The sequence below is a fragment of the Dasypus novemcinctus genome, chromosome 29 (genome assembly GCF_030445035.2).
Source record: "Dasypus novemcinctus isolate mDasNov1 chromosome 29, mDasNov1.1.hap2, whole genome shotgun sequence".
NCBI classification, from domain to species: domain Eukaryota; kingdom Metazoa; phylum Chordata; class Mammalia; order Cingulata; family Dasypodidae; genus Dasypus; species Dasypus novemcinctus.
Window position 1 is genome coordinate 8,736,600 of NC_080701.1, and position 13,280 is coordinate 8,749,879.

The 13,280-nt window shown below is 35.8% G+C and overlaps 1 protein-coding gene across 1 annotated transcript in view; it reads left to right on the forward strand.

The window, feature by feature from the left end:
• The window catches only part of SGCZ (sarcoglycan zeta), a 1,168,780-nt gene that overhangs the window by 888,125 nt on the left and 267,375 nt on the right, over positions 1-13,280 (forward strand). Inside the window, exon 3 of the mRNA XM_058289782.1 lies at positions 11,019-11,120. Within this exon, the coding sequence (XP_058145765.1) occupies positions 11,019-11,120 (102 nt within the window). The remainder of the gene's footprint in view (positions 1-11,018; positions 11,121-13,280) is intronic.

Here is a 13,280-nt window from a genome sequence, read left to right on the forward strand (position 1 = left end):
AAATTAAAATATTTTTTCTAAAATGTAATACTAACTAAAACTATTGAATACTTCTGCATAAGTCAATCACTATTTCAAGAACTTTACATACTCATGCACGGCTCACAATAAACATATATCCCAAATTCTGTTATTGTTCCCTTTTTTAGTGTTGACAAAAAGCATAGTTTAGATAAAATTTTCGACTTATACGGGAAGAAGTTGTCAGAGTCAAGCTTCGAAGCCTGGATCATAGCTGCTTCAGTTTTTGTTACCTCCTGGTGTCTTTGACAATGGCATCCTTAAAAGAAATGCGGAAATTCTCCCTTTTAGATGGAGAAGGGACCAAAAATAAGGAAACTATAGGTTTAGCAGAATAAATTCACTTTCTAAAGCTCTTACAAAAGCAAAACCATAGTATTTCAGCATGAATTATTAATGGCTTGATGCAGAAGTGTGAGGATCGGTTGATTATATACTGAATATACATTACAGTTCTTTGTGTATTTTATAACTACATGTAGATAACATGGGAAAACTTGAAAATTGTTTTTAAAATACAAAACGAGAAATAAAGCAGGGTCAAAGAGACATCATGGAGTAAGGTTGGAGTCACAACACAATGAATATTATAGAAATAGTACTATAGGTTTACAGTGGAATTATGTTTGTTTAATTATTAATTAATTATTTAATTATTTAGATGTCCAAAATCAATTTTTACATAGAAAGATGAGAAGAAAACAAACTGGATTTAAGATTGAAAAATTTCTACAATTAAATACACATATAGCATGAAAAATATCATACTTAAATTTGGATTCCCACTTCTCTTGTTTCTAGTCATTTTATCAAAGCATTTTTTAAGATTAATGTTGAAAGGGGAATTACAGTTTTGCTGGAACTTTGTTTAATTGCTTTGAGATGGTCCAGTTTTGGAATTAGGTGCTTCCATAGCAACTCCCTGGGGAGCATTTCAGAAACTTCCTTCCAGCAGACATTTGCAAATATATATGGACATTGTGTAAGATTTATTCATGAAAACCATTGCAAGACTAAATAATTTTTAAGTCCATGTGCCACTTGCATGTTCTGATATTCTTGGTTTCCTGAGCTCTGGAGAAGTGACTCTTCCTCAGCCACCGTGATATCTTTATAGCCTCATCATATCTGGAGATGATCTCATTTTCAAGCTCTCAAAATCTATAGTTCCATTTTTGGACAACACTTCCCTCTCTTAACATTTCTCATCCTTCTTATCTGTTATTGATCATTCATTTATTATCACTTGCCATTTTTAACTCTAACCCAACACTATAGTTCTGGCTTTACATGTCTCTCTACCCAATGGGAAAAAGAATGATCAGCCATTTGAAAAGTATCTGTATCAGCCAGGGATCTTTAGGGAAAAAAAACTGACAGGAGTTATCTGTAGACCATGAGATTTTATAATATTTTCTCATGCAACCATGGGGATGGTCGAGTCTAAATTCTGTAGGGCTGGCTGCAAGCCAGAAATTCAGAGGAAGGTCCTTGATGAGTTAGTTCCCCAGAAGAAGCTGGCTGTCTGAAGCAGAGATGGGACTTCTTTCTTCTGCCTGTTGGAATCACTTTGCCTTCAACAGATTGGATGAAACATCTCTCATTGCAGAAGGCAGTCCCAGTTGTAGATGTTATGGGCCATAAATGCAATCAATTCACTGATGGCTTAAGTTCATGAAATGTCCTCACAGTACAACTTGGCCAGTGCTTTACCAAACAAGTGGGCCATTACCATTACCTGGCCAAGTTGACGCATGAGCCTGACCTTCACAACAACCTTAGTTGCTACTTTAGAACACCCTATCTCTTGTGATTCTCCGCCATTCCTGCATTGCAATTCCTGTTTTGAGTCTATTACATGATTTTTCTTTTTCTGTTCCTAGATTGTTACAGTGTTGTAAAACCACACTAACAAGAGTCACTGAACAGGAGTGACCATGTAATTGAATGTCTAAATCAGAGAACTTTTGAAAATGAAAAGGAATATCATTAAAACTGGTATAAAGCAAACCAGGGTAGTGTGGTCATGCTAAAAAAAAAAAAAAAAGTAGACTTTTTTCTCAGCAGGAGAACTCTTCAGTGTTGTTTTAAAATTCTCTCATTTATTATTTATTTTTAGTTGGTTTCCTGTTAGACATTTCCAGTGGCAGTTTTAAGTTTCTTGCCTTGCCTTAAGAAACTAATTCCTTCACCCTATCCCAGTTTTAGTTCAACCAGAAACCTTTGTTTTCTTCTTCCTTGAGACGACAGAACCTCTATGTGAAGCTTCCTGAATATTTCCTCCTTACTATCACAAAATGTCTGCCTCTTTTAGTAAACATTTCCCTTCTCTGGCTTAAAAAAAATCCTACAATACTTACTCAAAATCTTATTCATTATTGCCTTCTCCAAAATATTTCTTCATCAGTTATTTTTATTGCTTATCCCTCCATGTTATACTACCTCTTTGGCTTTCTTTTATTTTGGTGGGGACGGATGGTGAAGGGAAAGGGGGTTGTACTTCTTTCCTGTCTCTCCTCATATACATAGTTTCCCTGAATGCTTAAAATAACTCACGCCACTCTATGATGCTAGTCATTATCCAAGAGTGTCTCCTTGGTTTTCTCTACATCTTTCCACACTGGACTGGCTCATCTGTCACTATAGATTCAAATAAACCTTAAGCAATTGCCACTCCATAACCCACTTTCTACAGATGTGCTAGCTGATGGTTATGTATCTGAACTTTGTAATGACACCTCAAAGTTAGAAAGAACAAAGTTGAACTTATTTTTTTGCATTAAGCCTCCAAATTTCACTATTTCTGATTTTTAAAAACCACTAATTCCCTTTTTTTACTTATAGTTGTGAAACTTTACCTTAATCTTAAATACCTTCTTTTCAATATCTCCAGAAAAAAATTAGTCCTCAAGTCAGCAGGTTGTTTATACCACCATTTTCTTCACACTTATTACCAAGTTGTTTTTCATTACTGATGCTCTCTCAGTTAGCCCCACAGAGTACTTCTGCCAGATTAATTTTCTGAAAACTCACTTCCAATCATTTCACGTCATTGAGCTATTCAAGAACTTTTTGTTACTTCTTTTGAAGGCACAGTTAAGTAACAATCTTCTTAGTTTTGTGTAAATGGCTCTTGTTTCTCTGACCCCAAAATATATTCCCAGTTTGCTTGTTTTTTTCTTTCCCGTTATTTCAAAGTAGGAATCCTATACTTCACCCAGATTGGATGGCATGGTATTTCTAAATATTATTGGCCTGTTTATTTTGTTCCACTTTACATTAAAATTCTATCCATATTCATAAGACCTTTGTCATGCCCTGGTTTTTTTCTGTGAGAAAACGATTTACTCACCAAATGTGGAATCTCCTTTAATTACCAAAAGCACTCCCTCTTTACTCTTTTATTTATTTTATTCTGTCCCATAAACTTTTTTTACATTCATTTTATCCTCCCAGACTGTTGTTTTCTTTTTTAACTTTTCTATTGAAGTCTATCATTCATACATGAACATCCATAAACAATAGGTATATAGTAAAAGTTGTGAATGTACAAAACAAACATGCCTATCATCATATAGGGCTCCTATACATCATCCCACCACCAATAACTTATATTGTTGTAAAACACTTTTTATAAACTATGAAAGAACATTTCTGTTAAACAGAATTATTCTAATATTTTGCAGCAAAGGCAAGAAGATTTTTTCAATACTAAGGGACAACAATAGGGGGGTTTGAGGGGGTATGGGATTATTCTTTTTAGAGTAATGGAAACATTCTAAAATTGACTGAGGTGAGGACAGCACAACTTTGTGATGAAAATGAGAGCCACTGAGTGTACACTTTGAGTGGGCTGAACAGCACAGGGAATCCAGTGGTGGATGATGGACTGTGGTTCACAGGACAAATATGAGACTGACTTCTCCTGAATGATAACAAATGCACAGTACTGACATGGGGTGTTTATAATTGGGTGGGTTGGGGGAAAATACACAAAATGTAAGATATGGGCTATAGGTATTAGTAATATTTTGACAGTGCCCTTTCATAGTTTGTAACAAATGTTTCACAACAATGCAAGGAGCTGGTGGTAGGGAGATATACGGGAGCATTATATGAGGATATGTATGTTTGTTTTGTACCTTCACAAATTTTACTATACATTTATTGTTTATATACCTTCGTGTATTAAGGATATACTTCAATAAAATTTTATTCAAAAAAAAAGAGAATATTGTCAAAATAATGCTAACTATAGGCCATATCATACATTTGGCATATTTTTTCACTCGATCCAAAAGGTTATTAATACCCTGTATTAGTATTATATATTTGTTGTAGTTCATGAGGGAGTATTCTCATATTGTTAGCCATAGTCCAGCATCTACCACAGGATTCACTGTGTTATACAGTCCACACTTTGTACAATCCATTCAAAGTGTACACTCAGTGGCTCTTATATCCATAACAGAGTTGTGCTGCTATCAGCTCAGTCAATTTTAGAACATTTTCATTACTTCAAAGGAAAAATCCCATACTCTCTTATAACCCCCTAATTTTGTGCCTTAGAATGGATATAATATCTTCTTTGCCATTGTTGCAAAAGTATTACAATATTACTGTTAACTGCAATTCATAAGTTACATTAGTTTGCCTACATATCACCATATACTTAACACTTTGTAAAGGAAGAACATTCTTATACTATTAACCACAATTTTCATCTACCACCAAATCACTGTTACAGAGATCCAACGTCATTCTCTAGTTTCCTTTCAATTGAAATATTACATCCACAGATTACCACTTTCAGCCACAATCATCATTATAAATTATCAGTGTTAGTTCTACTCAGTAACGTATTAACATCGATTCTATTCATTTCTACACATTTATAATAAACCTTAATAAAAATTCTACATACATGAAACATCAGCTCCCATTTTCAACCCACATTCAAATTCCTAATCTGTACTCTAGAGTTTACCTATGTGAGTGTACTCATCATTTTCATTCATATTTGTGAGATCATACAATTTTTTTCCTTTTGTGTCTGACTTATTTCACTCAACATAATGTCCTCAAGGTTCAACCATGTTTTCATATGCCTCCCAATTTCATTTCTCCTTACAGCTGAATAGTATTTCATTGCATGTTTGTACCATATTGTGTTTATCCACTCATTGGTTGTTGGGCACTTGGGTTGTTTCCATATTTTAGCAATTGTGAATAATGCTGCTATGAACATTGGTGTGCAAATATCAGTTTGTGTCCTTACTTTCAGTTCTTCTGAATATATTCCTAGTAAGGAGATTGCTGGATCATATGGCAGTTTTATATTTAGGTCCTCAAGGAACCGCCAAATTGTCAGTTTCCACATAGGCTGCGGCATTCTGTATTCCCACTAAAAGTGAAGGAGTGTTCCTATTTCTCTAAATCCTCTCCAGAACTTACGGTTTTCTATTTTTTGTAATAACAACCATTCTATAAGTTGTTAAATGATGTCTCAGTGTAGTTTTGATATGCCTTTCCATAACACGTAACAATGTTGAACATTTTTTCATGTGCTTTTTGGCCATTTTTATTTTCTCTTTGTATATATGTCTATTTGAGTCTTTGGCCCACTTTTTAAATTAGGTTGCTTGCTATTTTATAGTTGGGTTTATGATCGCTTTATATAACATGGATATCAAACTCTTACCAGATATGTGGTTTCCAAATATTTTCTCCAATTGAGTAGGCTACCTTTTCATTTTCTTGACAATGTCCTTTGAAGTGCAAAAGAATTTAATTTTGATGAGGTCCCACATTAGTTTTTCACTGCTTGTGCTTTGGTATAAAGTTTAAGAAAGTACTGCCTACCACAAGATTTTGAAGATGTCTCCCTACATTTTCTTCTAGAAGTTTTATGGTTGTAGCTTTATATTTAGGTCCTAGAGCCATTTTGAGTTAATTTTTTTGTATAAGTTGTGAGATAGGGGTCCTTCTTCTGCTTTTGGATATGGATATCCAGTTCTCCCAGTACCATTTGTTGAATAGACTGACCCATCCAGCTGGGTGGGCTTGACAGTCTTATTAAAAATCACTGTGCCATAAACTTGAGGATCTACTTCTGAACACTCAATTCTATTCTATTGGTTAACATATCTATCTTTATACCAATACCATGCTGCTTTTAACAGTGTAGCTAAGTAATAGCTTTAGAGTCAGGAAGTGAGAGTCTTCCAACTTCATTCTTCTTTTGTAAGGCATTTTTGGCTATTTGAAACCTATTATCCTTCCAAATAAATTTGATAATTGACTTTTCCAGTTCTGTAAAAAAGGTTGTTGGAAGTTTTATTGGTACTGCATTGAGTCTGTAGGTAAATGTGGGTAGAATTGACATCTTTACAATATTTAGTCTTCCAATCCATGAATGTGAAATGTCCTTCCATTTATTTAGGTCTTCATTGGTTTCTTTTAGCAATGTTTTGTAATTTTCCAAATACAAGTCCTTTATGTCCTTGGTTAAGTTTATTCCTAAATATTTGATTTTTTAAGTCTCTATTGTAAATGGGATTTTCCCCTCGACTTCCTCCTTAGATTGCTCAATAGTAGTGTATAGACCCACTACTGATTTTTGTGTATTAATCCTGTATCCTGCCACTTTACTGAACTTGTCTATTAATTCAGTTGCTTTGTTGTGGATTTTTGGGATTTTCTAGATATAGGATCATATCATGAACAAAGAGTGAAAGTTTTCCTTCTTTCTTTCCTCTTTGGGTGCCTTTTATTTCGATTTCTTGCTTAATTGCTCTAGCTATAACTTCTAGCACAATATTGAATAATAATAGTGACAGTGGGCATCCTTGTCTTGTTCCTGATCTCGTCAGGAAAACTTTCAGTCTTTCTCCATTGAGTACAATGTTAGCTGTGGGTTTTTTATATATGCACTTTACCATGTTGAGAAAGTGCCCTTCTGTTCCTATTTTTCAAAGAGTTTTCATCAAGAAAGGATGTTGGATTTTGTCAAATACCTTTTCTGCATCAATTGAGATGATAGTGTGATTTTTCTTCCTCAATTTAGTAACATGATTTATTACATTGATTGATTTTCTTGTGTTGAACCACACTTTCATTCCTGGGATAAAACCCACTTGATCATGATGTATAATTCTATTAATGTGCTGTTGGATTCAAATAGCAAGTATTTTGTTGAGGATTTTTGCATTTGTATTCCTTAGAGAACTTGGTCTATAATTTTCTTTATTCTTGTTATCTTTATCTGGCTTTGGTATTAGGGTCATGTTGACTTCATGGAATGAGTTTGATTACGTTCCCTCTAGTTCTATTTTTTTCAAGCGTTTAAGCAAGATTGGTATTAATTCTTCTTTGATCATTCACATAATTCACCTGTGAAGACATCTGCTCCTGGGCCAAATCTCTTTGGGAGATTTTTGAGTACTATTTCAATCTCCTTCCTTGTGATTGGTGTTGAGGTCTTCTATTTCTTCTAGTGTCAGTATAGGTTGTTTGTATATTTCTAGGAATTTGTCCATTTCGTCTGTATTTTTAGTTTATTGGCATACTGTTGTTCATAGTATCCTCTTGTGATATCTTTTATTCCTGTGGATTAAATAGTCATGTCCCCCCTCTCATTTCTGATTTTGTTTATTTGTAACTTCTCTCTTTTTTGTTTGTCAGTCTAGCTAAGGGTTTGTTGGTTTGGTTGATCTTTTCAAAGAATCAAATTTTTGTCTTGTTGGTTCTCTTATTTTTCATTATCAATTTCGTTTATTTCTGCTCTATTTTTCTTTCCTTCTGTTTACTTTGGGATTAGTTTTTGCAGGTGTTCAGTTTGATCCTTGATTTTAGCTCTTTTTTATTTTTTAATGTAAATGTTGAAGGCTATCAATTTCCTTCTCCACCTTGCCTTTGCTGCATCTCATAAGTTTTGATATGTTGTGTTCTGGTTTTCACTTGTTTCGAGATATTTACTGATTTCCCTTGTGATTTCTTCTTTGACCCACTGACTGTTTAAGAATGTGTTGTTTAACCTCCATGTATTTGTGAATTTTTCCTTTCTTCACTTGTTGATTTCCACCTTCATTCCATTATGATCAGAGATAGTGCTTTGTATAATTTCAATTTATTAAATTCCTTGACACTTATTTTGTAACACAACATATGGTCTATCTTGGAGAAAGATAAACACTTGAGAAGAATGCATATCCTGCTGTTTTGGGGGGCAATATTCTATATATATGTCTGTGAGATCTAGTTCATTTATCATATTATTCACGTTTTCTGTTTTCTTTATTGATCCTTTGTCCAACCAAAGATGGCAATGTTGTCTTGAAGTCTCCAACTACTATTTCAGGGACATCTATTTCTCTCTTCAGTTTTGCAAATGTGTGTCTCATGTATTTTGGGGCATCCTGGTTAGGTGCATAAATATTTGTTATTGTTATTTATTCTTGGTGAATTTCCCCTTTATTAATATTTAATATCCTACATCTCTTATAGCAGTTTGTATTTAAAGTCTATATTGTCCAATATTAGTATCACTACTTCTTTTGTGATTTCTGATTGTGTGGAATATCTTTTTCCATCTTTTCACTTTCAGTCTATTTGTGTCTTTGCATGTAAGGCAAGTCAATTGTAGACAGCATATAGATAGGTGATATTTTTTTATCCATTCTGCCAGTTTTTGTCTTTTGATTGGGGAGTTCAATCCATTAACATTTAATGTTATTATTGTAAAGGCATCATTTACTTCATCCATTATATCTTTTGACTTCCATTGAACTATCTTATTATCTGTGCTTTTACCCTTTTTTTGGTTGTTTACTAATAGTCTTCATTTCTACACTCTTCTCCAGGCCTCTCTCTCCTATCTTTTTCCTTCAGGTTGCAGCCCACCCTTTAGCATCCCTTGTAAATCCAGTGTCTTGTGACATACACTTTTAGTTTTTGTTTATCTGTGAAGATCTTAAACTCACACTCAGTTCTTAGTATCCTTAATCTCTTTAGTCATCTCACTGAATTTATTAAGGAGATTTATTTGAATGTCTGTACTTAGTTTTCTCAAATCCTGTGTTTCATCTGAAGGTTTAATTTGTTCCTTTGGTTGGGCCATAGCTTCCTCTATGGCTTGTAAATTTTTGCTGTGTCTTAGCATCTGATTTTTATGTGCTTATTCTGTGCTCAGTTTCTCTATTTAGCCTATGGCTTTTTTATTGTTGGTTTTTTGCTAAAGCTTCCTGTTTTCCTTCTCTATGAATGTTTGTTCTGTTTGTTTTTTACTTTCCTCTGTATATTTTTAATGCTCCTTTGGTCTTCTCTCACTGGTATTTCCTGGAGGGCTACTTTTGGTAGAAGTGTCATCCTGGAGACAACCTTCCCAGCTCTGGTTTCCTGGTCAAAACAGGCTATGATGGGATTGATTCCATTTAGATTTATTCCAATTGTGCTTTGGGAAGAGATCCTAAAGGGCTTCTTCTCTTTGATGTCTCCCTCAAATTAGGCTTTCATAAAGAACCCAGCAGGTACCACTCTTTATCCACATGTTCCCTGATACCCTAAGGTTATTCTGTGCCTTTAATTCTCAGCTGGATTAGTTCTTGGTGAGGGCATGGTTGAGACTGAGTTTGCTCAGTACCCAGGATGAAACTGTTGCACAGCTTCTGTGATGAATTCTCTGATCAACTGCACCCCACCCCCCACCCCCACCCCCGCTCCATGATGGGAACCTTCCCGGATGCATGAGGTGACTCAGCCTGCACTGTCTTCAGAGAAAATGATCAGAAGCTTCTCTGGGTTCTTCTCCTTCCTGGGGCACCTGGGGGGTGAGAATGCAGCAACTCTTCGAAGGTAGATGGGGTGAATCTGCCTGCATGGCCCATGACAGAGTGCAGGCTTCCCCCTCTTCCAGGGGACATTGGGGGCCCCATGTGAATCTGCAAGCAATTTCCCCACCCCCCTGCTGAGTGTGGGGGCCCAAACAGTGGCTTTCCAAAGTGGGCTTGCTGGATCTGATCCCTGCCACCCCAGGTGAGCAGAGTATTTTCCAGTCACCCCTGCCTCCACTCCTGCTGGGGGTGGAGACAGCACAAATCATGCTGGTGTCTTGGTGGCTCGGGCAGGTTTAAACCTCAGCTGTGCTCAAGATTAGAATACGGATAGCTGATTTTGCCACTCCAGCTGAGTTGGTGCCAGGCCACTTCCCCTCCACTGCTTTTAGGAAAGAGAGCTCCTGCTTCCAGCCTGGGAAGGGATCCTGAGGCAGCCCACCTGGCCAGTGGGGCTGGGCACTCACAAATCTTCACCACAGATGGTCAGTCTTCTCGCCCTGTTCTTCCCTGGGTGGTGCACTGTGTTCTTCTGGTCCCTGGAACCCCCACATAGTTGATTTGGACAGATCCTGCTGCTTATTAGTTGCCCTGGGGGACGAGCTGATGGTTGGCACTCCCTACTCTGCCGCCATCTTGTTTTCTTGTTTTCCTAAGGAGGATTAGGCTTTTCTCAGGGCTGAAGAAGAGGTCCATGCTTATTTATACCAGGAAAATTTTTTTCATTGTTTGTTGAAATTGTTGGACAAATATGCATATTTGAATATTGTAGAAATATTTGTATAAATTGTAATGAAAAATATTCCAAGTTCTCTCTGCAAATATTGTTTGTCCCAACAGTCAGTGGCAAGTGTCAATATCTCTAGTTAGTAATCTGATTAATGCATGAAGAAATTAAAGCATTTATTCGTAGGCAAATTCTGGTCTCTAATAGAGCCAGAAGAAAATTCCAGTCCCTTTATAATCCTCTTTTCTTGACCATTTTGAACAAGTCTTCTCTATGCATGCAAACTGCACAATAGAACATGTAGTGGATTCAAACCCTCATTTTCCTTAAATCATCAGTGTTTTGCAATCACCGTTTTCTCACCTTAGGCCTAAGAAAATTATGGCCGGATAGTCATTCTCTAATTAACCTAAAAGTGAACTATATTTCATTGCTTGTAGGATGGTATGGGAAATCTGAGAGTCACCAAGAAGGGAATCCGACTTGAAGGTATATCTGAGTTTCTACTTCCATTGTATGTGAAAGAAATTCATTCCCGAAAGGTATGTGATACTGGCTTTGCCTTACTGTAAAAGATAATTTAGAGGATATGTTTTAGCTTGAAACAGGAGGCTAGAATCCCCTTATCTCTTCAGTATGCACTTAGTTTCCTTAGGCTAAAGACAGATTTGAAGAATTCAAAACAGTAAAATAATTGAAAAACCAGTGGAAAAGGCTAGTCTTAAATTGACAAATTAGAGAACCATTATGAACTAAACTGCAGCACTGCTTTTGTTAGTCTAAAGTATTTGCCCCAGCTGTTTTCTCTGGAAGTAAAACATACACAATTTTAGTCATTCCATAAGGGGCATTTGATGTGTCTTGAATTTTAACAAGAAGTACCGAATTGAATAAATGTTTTTAATTCAATAAATATATATACATATCTTTTCAAATTTAACGGACACTCATTTTTTAAAAGAGATGTTAAAGATTTTTAATTTAGAAATCAAATTTATTTCTGGCTGCATGATATTCAAAATAAGCCAGAATTTGCATGCCTGTACTATGTGTGTTTTGTCCCTTAGCATGCTAAATATCAACATATAGCTCAGGAATACTATACTAGTATTTGCATTTTGGTTCAAGTTTATACTTCTTAGGAAGTAGTAACTATTCCTGGGTACCTCAAAATCTCACTGTAGTCTTTCAAATCTATTAGGCATTCCCTTGGGATATGTGTGTATGCATGGAAATACCTTTACTAAGATAGAAATAAAGGAAAGCTTGCTATTCTATAAAATGTGAAAACATTATTCAACTTTATTTCATAAATATGGAAATCTATTTTAGACTAAAGGAACTTTTTCATATTACCAATATGATACATAAGCAAATGAGTTGCATAGTAAGTCATTATTTGAATAATTTCTATCAAAGCTATTTTTACCTTAAATATCAAAGTGGAAAGCGAACAGAGGACAGTTTTCCTTAACACTTTTAATTAGGATAATTATATAAGCTATAAATTTTATTTTTTATATGTGAGCTAGCAGAGAGTCACTAATACACTAAATTGACTACCATTCTGGATACAAGAAATTTTATATTGAGATTACTTTACTTTCCAGATTTTATCAGATGAGTAACACAATAGAGACATGTTTAAAAACCTGGCCTTCTTACACAATTAAACTTAAAAATGACTAAACACAAAATAAAATTTCATTTTTTTAAAATGAAAACTGAGAAAATAATATACTTACACGTATATGTGCCCCTCCCCCAACCGGAAGTCACCACCACCCACAGTTATTTACTGAGTTCTAGTATTTGACACTTTTAAACAGTTTAATATTTGAAAACTGAAAATTTATATGTGGAGATTAGGAAATGTTTTAATATGGGAAGAAGGTTATAGTAAATCATAAGCAGGAAACGCTTTGAGAATGCGTCGTATTGGTAAGTCCAGGAACACTAAAGAGAATTCAATGTCAAAGTCACTTAGACTAATTGGTCGACCTACCTAGAAACGCAACTTAGAGGAGGGTGGCGAAGCCCTCAGCCGGCAGGCCGAGCGTAGGTTTATTTTCCCAGCAGGATCATTTTTGAGAGTGAAACACTAGGTATAAAGTAGCATTTTCCTGGGAAACGAGGTGGTATGCACTCCATCCGTGGACCACATGAAGAAAAGAGTACACTGATTTTATTTCATAAAAATGCCAGGTGGTGAAAAACTGGGGACTCCTGACCTTCACCCCTGGGAAAGCTTACCTCAAGTTCACAAGCGTTTCCAAATTCTGTGTTGACTGACATCTGCATTCTCCCCTTCACTGCTTCAGTCCTGTTGCTAGTCTTGAGCACATGTTCTCCTTGTTGGCCTCCCTACAACTAGGAAGCACGGCAAAGCATAGGCATGTGGGACCGTGTTCCATCAGCAGGGACGGGACGGCTAGTCAGAGCCTGGAAAGAGAAGGCAATCCTTTACACCCTGGGGAATTTCTCCACACACACCCTAAAAATAGATATTACGGAAAAAGAGAAAAACATTTATTTTATTAGCTGTTCCCACTTCAGGATTCTCTGCTATAAAGCCTGTCCACTGTTTCAAAAACACTGCCACAATGTCCCTGAGCCTCAGTTTTCCCAATGATAAAATAATGGTGATTGAAACTTATCAGAATCCTTAATTCTTAAGTGTAATAAAGAATACAACGATTTCA